This window comes from Schistocerca serialis, chromosome 3 (assembly GCF_023864345.2).
Source record: "Schistocerca serialis cubense isolate TAMUIC-IGC-003099 chromosome 3, iqSchSeri2.2, whole genome shotgun sequence".
In the NCBI taxonomy this organism is placed as follows: Eukaryota; Metazoa; Arthropoda; class Insecta; order Orthoptera; family Acrididae; genus Schistocerca; species Schistocerca serialis.
The window spans coordinates 669,107,832-669,124,107 of NC_064640.1; the positions used below are offsets into that span (position 1 = coordinate 669,107,832).

Genomic DNA, 16,276 nt, shown 5'->3' on the forward strand with positions numbered 1-16,276 from the left:
TGGGGATGTTTTGCAATCTCACAATTTATCGTATCACAAGGAAAGAAAGTCTCGAATGAAGATACTACATTGCGCCACAAAACGCTCTCCACATAAAACGTAATAACAACGTATTCTCAAATATCTAAAAGCATCTGTTTTCTCAGTCCCCTGCCCCCCCCCTTTTTCCAGGTCTCTATCTCTCTGTTTCTGCCCCTCCCCCTCTCTCTCTCATTTCACACATACCCACCCACCCACCCACCCACCCACCCACACACACACACACACACACACACACACACACACACACACCACACATTCCCTCCAGCAGACATAGCGAAACACGTTAGTTCTCACGAAACATTGGAAATTAACGCCACGTTAAACATAAGTCATACGATGAACAAGTGAGCAGCGACAACAACATAGCATCTCTCAATGCATATGGAGACATAAGTGTTAAAATCACATTTTGTGGAAAATACGTCTGAAGTAAAGTTGTGAGCGAAATTTTATAAATAACACCGTGGAAGGAGCGTACTAATAGCAGCAGAAAGAGATATACACAATAGATACACAAGTGGATTAAAGACTCAAATACCTTAACGTACATAACCACTACCCACGAAATAGTACTTCAGAATTGCAGTGAGAATTTTCTTCGTGACTACTTTGCAGACTAATGCTGTAAAAAACGACCAAAAGGGCACAAAATGCATCTATAATAATGCAGTTTCACTAGCAATGTGATTTTCAGGTGAGCACTAAAACAAACCGGACAAAATGCACATGTTATAATTTTTCGGCCTACATGAGATAAATGATTGTAAACTTTACATTATGCTTTACATAAGTAAACTTTGACGCACAGACGGTGACACATGGCTAGGTGTCGAAACATATATAGGCAAATAAAAAGAAATAAGCAGAGTTAGTGTAAGACGGATTTTCAAAACAGCTCAGATTTTAAGGTACTACTATTTTAATTTAACCTTCCAACTATTCATTGTTGTGCGCGTGGGACACGTTTCGAGGCGACTACTAACGTGTTCGTTCGGCGCGCCAGCAACGTGCGTGGAGCTCACATCGCAGCGAATAGCGTGCTCAACAAGAGCTTTCGGCCATCTCCGGCTGCCCGAGTGGCACCATGTGCCTGCCGAGGGGAGAACGGTATCGTGCTTACGTAATAAACCCACGCTGCCGTTACGTAATGTGAAGGTGACCTATCGCGGCTGTGATTGGTGAGTCAGAAAGGGTGTTGTCCTCGGTTCGGGGCCGCTTCCCCCACCACCGCCGCCAGCCGAGCGACATTGAGCAGCGCCGCACTCGGGCGCGCAGTTCGCCAAGTTCCGTGAGCGGTGACAGTTCTCTCGCGTTCTTAGCAGTGTGCTCGCAGCTTCGCTAGTGTTTGCATCACTTTGTCGTCATCTTGGATTATACGGCACAACTCCATCGCAGGACGCTTGGTAAGTATTTTCCATTCTTTTCCGTTTTGTTAGTAAATTCACGCCGTCCTTCCGTCAATTCGCCGTTTACAAAATTTATGAAGGTTTTGTTATTAGCGAACAAATCGCAACATTTCATCCATGTTTCTCATAAAGTGCATTAGTTTTCCAGAAAATTTGTCATGTGTCAGTACATCTTCACAATTGCGGTAACGAAAAAAAAAAAAAAAAATGCGAAGACTGTGCGCTACTGTTTCCACATTTCGTTCCTATTGTGAGGTCACACTGCACTATTTCCATCTTTTTCATTTGCTGACTTTATTCTTCTCATATCTGATGTTTTTCTTTGTGTAACTGACAGTCTAGCGCGTGGTTAGGTAAAGTATTTGAGCGGTTGTAAGCATAACGAATGTCTCCACCCTTTAAGTAACTATACAACTCAGTGGGCTAAGCAGGTATTCTTCATGTTAGGTAGTTTTACGTAGTATTTGACTATTGTTGAAAGGTGTGTGATGATTAGGTAGAGCAGTAGTGTCATCTGGATGAAATTTTGTATGGTCTGGATGACTCACGGAAGTTTGCATCATTCTTGCAGAGAAATCATTTGAGTCTGTTGAATGATGCTGACAGTGGTAGACTCCTAGGACCTCGGAAATGGCAAAATATCTGGTTCTTGTGATGTAATGAGTAAGCTTCGAGGGGATGATCAGTGTTTACGCTAAGTGACGCAAAACTTCGGTGTCGTTGGAAATCCTATGTGACAGCTGAGCTGCGGCAACGTGATAGGTTGGCGTGAGCTGAGTCTTTTGTCATCGCTCAGCTCATTGTGCAATTGTCGGTTAGAGTGAAGAGTACGTTGCTCCGGGCTTCCCAGGTTTCGCACAGGTAGCAGTTTGCCGCGTGACGTGCGCCTCACGTGGACTCTTGACGTCATGTATGTGCAATGCTATAACGGTGTGTTGCCATCCTGCGCAAGTGTTTCACCTGTTGACAATTTGACATTTATAGACTATACGTCGCTGTGGTTGCACATTTTGCAGTGTAAGTAGGTTCAATAGTGCGCGAAAACGCGTGGTGGGTCCCCTTACACGATCTGCTCTTCGTTCTTGAGGCGCGTGGATAACAATGAACGATCATCTCTTTTAGACGACAGCGAACACAAATTTTGCGCTCATCTGTGTGTGCTTAATTAATTTTTGCCAAATACAAATATTTTGCAAGATAGTAAATGTAAACGCTGCTTTGAACACATTATGAAGCATCATAACATTTATCAATTTGTGATACAGTTGTATGGATAGTCACTCGCAGAATTTTTTGGAATTCTCTATGGTTGGTAAACTGATTTTTTTTAGGACATTAATAGTCTAATTTTAGTTGTCTGTTAATAATACCTGACAGTCTTTTTCATGATAATGTACTGCCCTGGACATTTTTCTTTACACATTCCGTCGTTAGTGATATTAATCTCTGGCATACGAAAATGCCATTTTCGTCTGATCCAAACTATGGTTAGAGGCCTTTCTTGCGCAGGAACGTGAAACATATTTAATTAATATCATTCGACAGAATGTAGTTTCTCACGCATTTACTATGTTATTTTGTAAACAGACATACAGTTAGTTGATTTGTATCGAATCATAGGAGCTTCTGTTTTAGAAATTAAGTCACTGAATTCCATTCTTTGTGTTATATTGGGTTTCTTAGTGAAACGTAGAAGCCACTGCGTTTTCACGTGCTACTTTTTCTATTTGTTTTACTAACAAATGTTCAGTTATTTAGTATTCACGTAATCTCTCTTTCTCCTCACTGTGAATATTACTTTCGTAAGTTGTCAACGTAATACTTTCTGGCTTTGACGGATGAGCGTATTTGAGATAACTCTTTGCTAATGAATGATGTGGAACTCGTTGCAGATGCTCTGAGGCACCGAATTATGGTGGCAGAATTTGTCGCCCGCCAAAGTGGATCGCCGATCAATGGTGAGACTCCGTCGCTAAACTGCACGATGCCAGGCAGCAACTCCTATTCCGAGCACGTGATGGTGGACTCTCCCGAGCCCGAACCGCCGTATTCGGCGGCACCAACGAATGGGACGCCCCCGAACTTTGATCTGTCGTCGCACGTCAAGCGCAAAGAGCTGTTCACGCAGCGCAAGCAGCGCGAGTTCATCCCCGACAACAAGAAGGATGAGAGCTACTGGGATAGGCGCAGACGCAATAACGAGGCGGCCAAGAGGTCACGCGAGAAGAGGCGCTTCAACGACATGATCCTCGAGACCAGGGTTGTCGAGCTCACCAAGGAGAACCACGTCCTCAAGGCCCAGCTGGCCGCCTTCAAGGACAAGTTCGGGGTTTGCGGAGAAAGTCTCATCAGCGTTGAGCAGGTAAGCATCTCAACACCTTCCCATAATACTGTTTTCTACTTTTCTTTTGCAATATTTTCCTTAAACGTACAATAGATGTCTACAAATAGAAAATCTCTGATATTTCATAAATATAACTTTATACTGGACATTTTCATGATGCACTGATATCCATTAATGATGTGATATTTTCATTACCACTTACAGAACATTTCCATCCCATATATTACTTACATAACATATGACCAGGTCTGTTATGTGTTCTACATGAGCGATCTCCATGCCTTGTACAAGGGGTTCCCTACGGATTTACGTATCAAAATTCATCTCTACGAAAATTATATTTCAGAACATCCACTGTACAGATTATGAAAAGCAGCACACTTCATATCAACGTCCCTACATCCAAGAAACAAAAGGGGGCTGAAATGAAATCCGCTGAGTTAATTCTTAGCTCTTCTAAGTAGTTTCATATCAATCTACAGCCTTGATTTCCGCGAGAGATTCCGTTATTTTTTTATGGTAAGCGGAAGAAGGGTAGGATGGCGCTCCAGGCCAAGGGAGCGCCTGGAAGTATGTGACACGCAGCACGTCGAAGCCCGGTGGCTTGTGTAACGGGGCAGGCGCTGGCGAATTCTGCGTGGCGACCCTGTAGACGTGTTTCCTATTTCTGCGCGCTCAGATCTGTGTCATTGCCGATGTCTCTCGCAGTATGCTTAAGGCGCCACGCATATAATTTTTGTCAGGTCGGTACGGTACGTGAGGAGCGGAGGCGTCCTCGTGACTTCTGCGACCAGAAGGAGGTAAGTAGGTCACAGCCGCCTCCGCTACTCCTACAATAGCCAGCACCGTCCTCCGGGTTGACGGATTTTTCCCGAAACCTGTTCCTCTTTTTCGGACAAAGGCGTTATTTTTCTCATGAATATCTCATTTTGGCATCAGCACTATTTAATTACTTCGAGCCATTTTACTGTAATCCTCGGGCTTCCCTGGTAGCTTTTGCTTCACATACAATCAATCTCAAACTCATATAGTATAAACACACGAAGAAAAAATGAATGAAGATTGTAATTTTCTTCTATACCACCATTGGTACTCGTTTTATTCCATCATTTCTGATTTGCGCCGTGTTTGGAGACGTTCATGAAGTTTTAACCGGGTTTTCTCTCTGAGAAATACGGAAAGTAAAACTATTTGTTTCGAAGTGGGAGAAATTTGTATTATTCCGTCCTTGATATCTTTAGTTTCAGCTTGAAAATCAATTTGGTATAACGATAGTTCAAATTTTATCGCCATTACGAAGTGGTGCACTTAATTTCACTAAATTATTTCCTTTTGTCATTTGTTACGCATGTCTCCAGGGAATATATCCTGCCGTTGAAACAAATGGTACAGGCCTGTAGTGCAGAAGGAAGGTTGCATAGTTCACAGAACGTGTAACCATTTACGTTATGGACTTTGGGAAAACACAGTCTGTTTGGATCAAAATTTCATATTAAACCCGCGCTCCCTTACTACCAACAACCTTCTCTCGTTCGTTTGTTTCCTAAGTCTCGAAGACTCTACTCACACGAATACAAACAATGTTTCTTATCAGAGGCCCTGGACAGGAATTCGGAGGCATTGGGGCATTGGTGTTCGAGGCCACAAACATCTCTTCAGGACAGGTTTTCCATGGTTTCAGTTCATGTAGCAAGTCGGATTTTCTGCCCCATCCTTGTATGTTCCGAGCTCGTTCTCTGTCCCTGATGACTTCATCATGCATCATTAATCTTTATTCTTCCTTGCCGCTTGTTTCCTCGGCCTCTTCCTCTAACACAGAAGCGCTTGGGGGACGGAGAGGTATGCCGACCGCAGATCGAATTTGCCAGGTGTGCCTACCAGTCTGAATGTGAATTTTAGGCAGTTTCCAACATCCCGCTAGCTGCATACGGGGCTGGTTCCCGTGTTTCCCCTCAGATCCACGCTACACAACCATTTCGAACACTTTTTTTACACTTGCACAAAGAATTTACACTATACTGCTTATGTTCTTGGGGACTTGACCTCCGCTCTTTCGTGCTTTTGTGTCCTTACACCTTAAAGCCTTACTCAACATCGACATTTTTCACACTCCATTTTCGTCATCACCTATGTGACACGTCAAATTGACAGACTAATTTATTATCAACGTAGTTTTACTGCGTACTTTGAAAGGACTCAGGAGATTCCTAACATAAATTGTGTCTGTGGCAGGTGATGGCTACGCTGCCCACGACGGAGCAAGTGCTGAGCTTCACGAAGAGGCCGAAGCTGTCGTCGGCCGGGTCTGTGGGGATGCCGGTGGGGCCGCCGCTGCTGTACACGCCGGGGCCCGCACCCGCGCCCGCCCCCACACCCTCGGCGGCACCCGCCCCCGCGCCCGCGCCCAGCCCCATCCCCACGTCGGTGATCCACCAGCCCGTCAGTGTGCAGCCACTACACCCTCTCCAGCACGCCCAGCCGCCTACGCTCGCCTTCCCGCCACCTCCACCGCCACACCACGACGCCTACCCTGAGCCCGACGCGTACCCCTACAGGTAAGCATCAGCTCCATCTCTCGCTTCCAGTTCCCCCTGGAATGGCACTTGCACTAATACCGCAACCTGCTGGAGAAAGGGTTGTAATTGACGTTCGTTACTTACCTTGACGACTGCTGGGTGATAAGGGATCCTGGCTTTACAGAATATCTTAGTCACAGTGAGCCATCTCCAGAGGTGCAGGTATTAATTCAACGGCCAATTGAATGATGAACTGTAGGTGAAAGTCAATTCCTGACTTGGCGACTGTGCCAAAAAGTCAAAGCTTACCTAAAATCAGGGATTGGAGAAGGATTACTAAATTTAACACAAACCTATTTCAGGGTCACAATCTCTTTCATCAATCGTTTTATTACAAAGCTGGTGGTTGGACACATTATGCTTTGTTATTATGCAGTGTACCCAATGTACTAGATATAGAAGATAAGACACGCAATTATCTCATATCAAGCAATACTTTTTTGTTGATAATCTATCTGTCACTGTATCTCTCCCTCTCTCTCTTTGTGTATGTATATACGCGCGTGCGAGCTCGGGCGCGCTCGTGTGTGTGTGTGTGTGTGTGTGTGTGTGTGTGTGTGTGTCGATTTGCAGGTGGACTTACAGGTGGGCAGGTTTACTTAAAGGTGGTATTATAACAATATAATATAATTTAAAGGAATTAGAGATCACCTTTTGTCATTTCAGTATTTTACAAGCGTAAACGTCAAGATTCTTCAACACCGAACCTCAATGAGCCAGACTCGCATTCTAGATGTGGGGGATTCAAATACTCTCTTGCCTACTATACTTTGATTTCAATAAATCGAGTCATGCGAAAGCAGGCATAGTTCTGTTGAGCCACTGCCGCTTTCCCTCACCATCTTGAGATTCTCGACCTTTTACTCCGTCTCAGTCTGTCTTAAGAGTCGCTGGGCCGTTAAACTCAAACGTTTAGTCAATTCTCTGAACTCAGCGTCGTTCTCTATGAAGATCACATAATTTTTTTGTGCTCCAGTCACCGTAAGAATCACACTTGTATCTGTTGATATCAATACTGAGCCAGTTAAACCATGTATGCGTAGGAGAATATAATGAGTCAGCAATGAATCTAACGCTAAGTTTTCAGGACCTTTCTGAGATTCCTCCGTTTCAGTACAGCACACACATTATAGATAAGAGTATTTAAGTGTCGGAGGGGGCGTTGTAAAGGGGATGGATTTTTTAACGGTTGGGTTCCAGGTATCAGTGAGAGGGTTTTGGGGAGCACCTGTTATACCAGTCAGGGTAATGAGTTGATCTGGTTCCCGTGGGCTGCGGATGAAAGCCGGCCCTGCTACTCGATATCGAGTCCGCCATCTCCGAACTGATACGCCCGCCGCGAACGAGGACCTCGCACGTGGGAGGAGGGGAAGAAAGTCGGTGAGAGAATGTGGCTTTCTGGGTTAGGAGGTCGGCTTTCTCCGTGCCGGGAGCGCTGCACTCGGTCGGACGCGAAAGCTGCGCCCGACTTCGGCAGTCACACGCGCGCCCGTTTGAACAACCACCCCGCCTCCGGGTCATTAACCGTGAAATTAAAAGGACACTGCCCGCGGTGCTGCAGCGTCAGCACTCTGCAATGTGTATGTATATTAATGCTGAGGACGTATTATTCGAAACAGCGAGAACCGACTGTCACAGTGTGAAGAATTTGGGACACATACCGATTTTGCAGATATTTCTTCGCAAATAAATAGTTATTTAAGGGAGAAGCAATAGACGCCAAAGAAAGATACAGACAACGTGGAACAAAGACGAGGAAGAGTTGGAGTGGGAAAATTATTCTTCTCTGACGTAGCTTTTTGTTCGATCCCACCAACAGCAACTTCTGTACGGTTAAGAATACTGTTTTGTAGAAAGCTAGTAACAAACGGGATGTAACTTTCAGCCTAGTTTGTGGCACACGCAATATTCAAGCGCCTGCCGATGTGGATGTAATCCTCTTTCAGCAGGGACGCTAGTGCACAGGCAACGGTGCACTCCGTCTGTATTTCAGGCTTGTAGGGAGACATCTGGAGCAAGGAAGACGGTGCAACGTTTTTTGCCTGAGAAGCTGTGATCACTTCTGACAATAGCAGGATTTTGCAAGCAGCGTCGCGCAGTGCTTTTGTGTTTCATTCTGAGAGCAACTTTCGAAGACATACTCTCAACGACTCCGCCCTAGTGGCATTGTTTTTCATTTTGGTCTAATTCGTGCGTCAAGTTAAGTCTGTGAGGTTTAATATTATCACAATTTTCACTTGCAACAATGTATCTAGTCCTTCAGTTATGGCTTCAAGTAAAATCTGATGCAGAGTAAGTTTTTAAGGAAACCAAACAGCTACGGTCTTCTCCCCCCCCCCCCCCCCTCCCCCACACACACACACCAGGCTAGAAGCAGTATAACCAATCTGTAAATTCTGTGTTCAGGTGTGAGAAAGTGTAATAAATGTCTACGTTTCGCGTATCTGAGGCTTAACATGGGAACCACCCCTGCAATCATTCACATAGTGGAACGTGGGAAACTTCCTAAAAACCATAACCAGGCTGGGCGGCACGTCGACCTCCCGTCGATCCGGTGCCGGCATACCTCCCCGTCTTGGGGGCGGTCGCGTTAATACGCGAGACTACTCGGCCGATTGAATAAACTTTGATATCTATTTGTCGAATTTTCGTTCAGAGCAAATGATCGCTCAATGACATTTATAGAATGCCTCTTTGGGGTAGCAATTCAACTGTCAAGATATGTTAGTAATTCCACATACACAGAAAAGGCCGCCCTTGAGCATTCATTTTCCCAGTCTGCTGATCAAAGAGCGTCCCCAGCGGTTGGGATGAGGGGGTATGGACAGCCTCTGACCCCAAGACATATCTTCACACACAGGCCAAACTAGTAATACGTGGTTCCATACCCCACCCCCTAAAACATATCTTAGTTAGTATCCTAGACAAGCTCCTGTCTACACTGGCGTTATTTTAAACATTTTCGGTACATAAGTACCTTTCAGAGGCGGCCTTGTGCTGACTTGTTCAAACAGCTTGTACAGTTTTCTTCAAACTAGTACATTACATAACATTTGTTCATTACATAAAATTGTTCCGGATCATTACATCATATGATGATTTCGTTTGGGTGTGTCGGTATCTTCCCGCTCTACGAGCACCACACGGAGGACAATTTTGTCAGGTAATTCGTTTCCATTTCGTAAGCGTCAACTATAATAAGGGATAGAAATTTCGCTGGACCTACCCCCGTGCAAGAGCAATAGAACCTTGAATCGAGGAGAAAGGGGGAATGGTGAAAGGAATGTACGTGGAAAATGGTGATGGCAGCGCGAGCCCCTTTCACCGCGGCAGGTATCTGCGTGACCTCGAACGCGGAGTCAGTGGCCGCCAGAAGAAAGTGCGACTTTCGCCGCAACGCTCTTCCGCGGCTGTCGCAGCATTGTGCGGAACGGGAACGCTTACCTCCCCTCTCTCCATCTTTACGGCTCTTGTCCCCTTCCTTTCTCTCCTCCTTCAACGAATATGTAAAAACGACCACTGATCTACAAAATATGGTGGTACGACCTTTTTACGGCCACAAATATTGCACAACCTGGTTATTCCGATACATAGGGCTCAAACGAAAATATCATTACTGTTCGAAATTACCTTCAATAACGTAATGCAAGTCGCCAGGATGCATTCAGCTGTTTCAGAAAGGTACAACGATATATTATCTTAACGCAACGAAGCTTCGGTTCCGAATAATAGAAATAATCTAGAACAACAGTTGTTAAAAACATTTATTATAGAACTAATTTATGACTGAGACACTAAGGAAATTTATTTTCTTGTGAATGGACCTCATTATGCCTGTAAAGTGTGTGGTAACGTTAGTTCGTGGTCTCGAATAATCTGCAGATATTTACTCTGCATCAACATATGCTACGTTGTGACAGAGTGCGTTCGCGTGAATCGAGACAGAACATCGGTAAAGATACAGAACGCAAATTTGGAAACAACGTATCGTCTTGATCTTGAACAAAGTTTTCCCTCTCTTCCAAAGAGTAAGTACTGGAGGGCAACCTTTTCTGCATGAAATTTGCAATGTTGTGGTTTATCGGGCAACTTTTTAACATACAACCACAGGCACTTTCGACAATACTTTAACGGGTGGTTTCACAAAAATTGGTACATACAAACTAGGATTAAAAATCCATGACTAGAGCATATCGTAGTAGTAAATCACCTTCCGCTAAAGACATTAACTTCGTAACCAGGTTTAGTGTACGCATCTGATGATAGTTACAGCCTCTCGAAACCTGCTATGGCATAAAAAAAAAAATACTGTTGTGATTATTTGTGCCAGACTACAGTCTCCTACAATAATCTTTTATTGAAGGGTAGCCACAACGTTCATTGGATCCTTTGTGAGTAAAATAAAATATTCTGTTGCATGTTCCTGTCCATATACAGTCCCGCTTCATATACAGTCTTTAATTTGATGAAGAAATTTCTGGGAATGTACGTCTGGTGCACAGCATTTTGTGGTAGTGAATCACGGACTGTGGGAAATTAGAAATGAAGAGAATCGAAGCGTGGTACTGTAGAAGTATGTTGAAAAGTAGATGGACTGATAAGAAAATAAATGAAGTTCTTCGCAGAATCGGCGAAGAAAGGAACGTCAGACAAACACGGATAAGAAGGACGGCCAGGATCATAGCATGTGTGTTAAGACACTGGGGAACAACTCCAATGGTACTAGAGAGAGTTGTAGAGGGTAAATGCTGTGGGAATGGACAAGGATTGGAATACATCCAACAGATACCTGAGGGCGTAATATTTGAGTGATATTCTGAGATGAAGAGCTTGTCACAGGTTAGAAATTTGTGGCAGGCCGCATCAAACCAGTCAGAAGACAGTTACTGAAAAAAGTGTTCCATAACTGTCCAGAGCTATATAGATAATTTGATATTTACTTTCACAATGTCAATCCGTTATTACACCTAAAGTAAGAGATAGAGAGAGAGAGAGAGAGAGAGAGAGAGAGAGAGAGAGAGAGATACCTACTGTAATCCAGACTCGAGCACAAACTGTCAACAAACATTACTTTTGCTAACAACGTAATCGTGTTGTAAAAACTCTACGTGCGACGTATGTAACGAAGGCGCTTTTGTTTTCAGCTTCCAGCTGCCATCGCTGCACCCGCCACATCCGCAGTTCGAGACGTCGCCGGTGCTGAACCTGAGCCGCACGGCGCGCAGCCGCGCGCAAAGCCCGTACGAACTTTCGAGCGGCGACGAATCTGCGTCGGCCCCCGGCCCGCTGCCGCTACCGCTGACGCTGACGGTGTCCGCAAGCAACAGCCTGCCGCACAAGCTGCGCCACAAGAGCCACCTGGGCGACAAGGATGCGGCCACGACGCTGCTGTCGCTGCAGAACATCAAGACGGAGCCGGCGGCGCGCGCGTCGCCCCCCTGGGACGCGGAGGGCAGCAGCGACGAGCGCGACTCGGGCATCTCCCTGGGCGGGCCCGCCGACTGGGCGGCGGCCGCGGCTTCCGGCGCGACGGCAGTGCCCGTGGGGCTGCCGCCCCCGCAGGACGACGCGCAGCTCAAGTCCGAGCTGGCCCGGCTCGCCTCCGAGGTTGCCAACATCAAGAGCCTGCTTACCGGCACAAAGCCCACTGCGCAAGCCGCGGCCGGCGAGCAGTGATGTCGCCGCAGTCGGCCGCCTGGTTTCCCACTAGACTGCCCATTGGCCGGCTGTTATCCTGGTAGGACGCCTAGGGCGTCACTGTGTGGACCCCCCCAGTTGGGATCCGTAACTCTTCCTCGCACGTCAAGTGTGGCCTCAGTGGCGTAATGTGTCTGAGAAGAAATCCGTCAGCATCCCCGCTTTAGTGTAGGCGAAGATACAGACGTAAACGTTCCATCAGCCAGACTGCGCATCTGCTCGTTTAGGGCGCCAGTACATCTCCGTCGTACACGAAATTGCGCCCGTTTTTCCCGCAAGAAATCAGGGTGAATCGACATATTTATTTTCCTTCAGTAATATTATCTAACAAGAACACTAAAAATTGAAAAGGATGTCCTTGCAGTCCCGGTTCCAGACTTTTGTAGACGATGGGACTACAATTTTCTATGACGATTTACATTACTTGTACAGATACACTGACCTGTGCATGTTATACAACCAGCTCGTGCTTTTACCTATCCACTCCCAGGCCTCGCCAAAACCACACCATATCACAGAACATATCTGCCCTTATTCGCTCATCCTGTCATCTCCAAACGTGGCGCTTGTTGCGGAGTAAGGCATCCATTCGTTAGATATCTATGTTAAACGGGCTGTAATGTCATTTAACTGCTGTAACACCAGATGTTGGAGAGTCTGGAATGATATTTATGAACAATCTTGACCCCTTTTTTATGTCATCTCGAGTCAACAATGTACTGAGACACAACACAAACTACAAATGGGGTCCATACTAATTTGAGGTTGCCTCGACGAGTTCCTTCAACCAAAGAAAGTGGACATACTTAGTAAACGTCAATCTGTAGTAATCAGAAGAGGCAGCAAATAAGGCGGCTACAACGCACGTGTCTGTATTTGTAATACAAATTTAATGTTCTGCACTTTCTGTTTATATGGAATTGAACTATTTTCACACAAACAGAAAGTCATAATTCTGGCTATGATCTCAGTTTTCTCAGCCGATTACGACGATTTTATGTACTAAATAGAAAATCCAAATGATACTTGAATAAGTGCTAGAATTGTTAATGATACAATCAGTACATCTCATCAAAGGGAACTTTAATTGTGACTGAAAATGTAAGAACTCTTGTATTTTTAACTTAAATAAGGGTTGATGTGTTAGAATGCCTCAGCCATCAGTTTAAAGCAGTAATTGTTACAAATACTTTTTTATGCAACTGCTGTTAAATTTTTCAACAATATTGGTGTCATATTTTCTGAAAAATTGTACTTCCTGCTCGTTAAACTGTCATTTATTCAGCAATGTACTTCCATATAATTTTCGTGAAGTGCTGTACACTTCTTTGCCTTAAATTCTTGTAGAGGAGTAACTTACTACTTTCAGAAGTATCTGACTGATTATGTTTATTAGGTATTTATTTTTTCTTCCTCTTAAGACTGGAGCTTTTTACTATGTCTTGCAGTGTTAGTTTTTACAGTTTTGTAAAGTAATGTAACTTATGTATCTCATAAAGCTAGCTAAGAACTTACTGAATTCTCAAGGACATTGTGGAACATTTTCACAGTGCTGTGTTTGTTCTGTACTCTGTGATTGGCCGTGCACTTCTGTGGACTAAAGATGTAGTGCATACATAATGCGGCCAGAGAGCTGACGATTAGTGTACAATGATGTTGCCAAAGGAGGCAACGTTCACATTGTATCATAGCTGTTCGTGAAAAAGTTGTTAAATATTTATTGTCGTATTTAATTGCTGTTGACGTGTAGAAAGACTGTTGGTGGTTTGGATCGTGCATAGCATTAGTTTGTGATTGCAAAATACTGAATGCTATTTTCCTCTTATTTTTATACTTGGATTATTTTAATATCTCAGGTTTCTGTTTCCTGTAAATACGTCCATCCTGCTAAAATTATCTGCCTTAAGAAAGCTGTGAATTGTTCAATCAAATTCAAACACTGTCATTTGCGCAAATATCTTATTGCTGTACCTTCTGCCCTTAAACTGATTAGAAGTATGTATTTTATGAATGTACTGGAATAAACACAGTTTGCTTTTTGTCATATACTACCTGTATTATTTATTTCAATCTTTATAATATCCTCATTACGAGAAATGTTACGAATCTAAATGAAAGGCAGTGAAAATGTCAGAAAGGGTTTGTAAATATTGTTGATGAGATTCAACCAAATCATGACATCAGCTTACATTGATAAGATGATTCTCTGTGATATATTGTATCATGCTGCAACACTGGCTCTATAGTGAAATCTGCAGTCACCGCACAATAAAATCATATGTATAGGAAAGATGTAGAGCAAATCTGAAACCTTAAAACCAACTACTAAATTTGCCAAACGAAACAGAGTAATTGTATTTATAGGCTTAACGAAAATCTAACAGTCATACACATTATTCAGCTTACTCGAAGAATTTCTGCTTGATCCAAAAATGGAAAGGATCAAGCAAATCCCGGCTCCAAAACACGAAGAGCTAATTCTTTTTTTAACTCACTGAATCAATCAAAAACACAAAATAATTTCCGTTCAATTTAATTCTGAAAAGAGGTTTTTGAGACACCGAGAAAATCTAAACAAATTATGATCTTCGGTAGATGTCTCCTGGGATGAAGTCAGTCCTGATTTCGTAGCCTGCTTTTATGGGACTGTATTGCTCTCCAACAAATCCCATCGAACAGTCATATCTGTAAGGAAACTACACTAACAGCAAACCCAGAGCTCCAAGTCTCATTTGAAAACACGCATTGTATACAGTGCAATAAGCAAAATCAGGCTTCATTATTGTGCTAGTTTATAACTGAAGTAAGTAGGTGAAATCATTCAACCTGCAGAGCTAAATCGGTAAATAGTCAAAGAAAAAAAGAACATTTCTGCAAAACCACAAAGACAGTGGAGATACACCTGCAAAACAAATACAAAAAGATTTTATAGGAATGTCCAAACTACGATACCATAAAACAGTAACCAAATCAAAAGTGCTTAGGGTATCTTAAACTATGGCACGTATGACACTAATGGTGATACATCTCACTCAAAAAATATCGAAAAAAGAGTAGAAAAGATTCTTAGGATTATTTTAGAGCCAAAGCTAAAAAAGGAATCGTAACGGCGCCTACAATTTTAGTTAAATACAAGAAAGTCAGTAAAACAGTCACAAAGAGCAACTTCTAAAATTTGCACATCAGAGGAAATATCCCAAAGCTTGGTTAACAGAAATAAATTGTGTAAAGAAAATTGACACTCATTAAGAAATTATTCACGACAGAAGTGAATTCAGAAACATAACTCACCAAAACCAATCTTTCTCAGAAGCCCACATAATTAATTACTGCACGGACTGACGAACGCAGGAAGGTTTTCAACGAATGCTCGACCTTATACTGAGAGGATAAGATGGAATATTTAATATCAGTTCAAAACTAGTGAGTTGGTGGCAACTCCAAACAACAATAAAGATCAGTCTTGGTTTAGAATGACAATTGGAGACATATAATACATTAAAGATGTAGTGAAAAACATGAGATGCAATAAGTCGTCTTGCCACTGAAACACTGAGTAGTAAATATTCAATCAAATTTCCTCTGAACAGGAACGATGCCAGGAAATTAGATTCAGATAACAGCTTTAAGGTTAATATCACAGAATGAACTGTGTAAACAAAATATATTGGACCAAAATGATGTTAAGATCAGTAACGTTCTTTGATGGGTGCAAATACGAAAAACATTACGCAGTCCTGTAATAAATAGAATAATAAACATCACTCATGAATTAATCACCGTTTATATTGCTAAAACTGTTCTGGATGGCAAGATATATAATACTTGTAATCTTAATAAGGAACTAATGCTTTTTATTTTATTTTGTTTACTGCAATTACAGCCAAGAACGCCATTCTAATTTTTCATATTTTCGGCGAATATTGAGAAGGTATGGCACCCATGGCAAGAGCTCCTACTTCACTTCTAGTAATTGAAACATCCGTTTAAACAAATAAACCAATGATACAAATACTAGCCTCCTTGAGACATAATCTGTCTGTTTCCTGCATTGCGCTAAAGATAATAAGCTCAGAGAAGATGAAAAGTGCAATTTATCGATATGACTTTCGTCATTCAGATACTGCATTACAGACAGCAATTATCAATTATTGTTCTTAGACTATTTTCACATAGGTTCGACATTATGCAGCAAAAACTGCCCACGTATG

The 16,276-nt window shown here is 43.1% G+C and overlaps 1 protein-coding gene across 1 annotated transcript; it reads left to right on the top strand.

Moving 5' to 3' along the window:
- Positions 1 to 1,310: 1,310 nt before the first annotated feature.
- LOC126470546 (nuclear factor interleukin-3-regulated protein) lies at positions 1,311 to 14,113 on the top strand. The gene is made up of 4 exons (XM_050098479.1): positions 1,311 to 1,445; positions 3,341 to 3,810; positions 6,025 to 6,347; positions 11,513 to 14,113. The coding sequence occupies exons 2-4, from the start codon at positions 3,361 to 3,363 to the stop codon at positions 12,042 to 12,044; spliced, it is 1,305 nt and encodes a 434-aa protein (XP_049954436.1). The 5' UTR covers positions 1,311 to 1,445; positions 3,341 to 3,360; the 3' UTR covers positions 12,045 to 14,113.
- Positions 14,114 to 16,276: the final 2,163 nt, after the last annotated feature.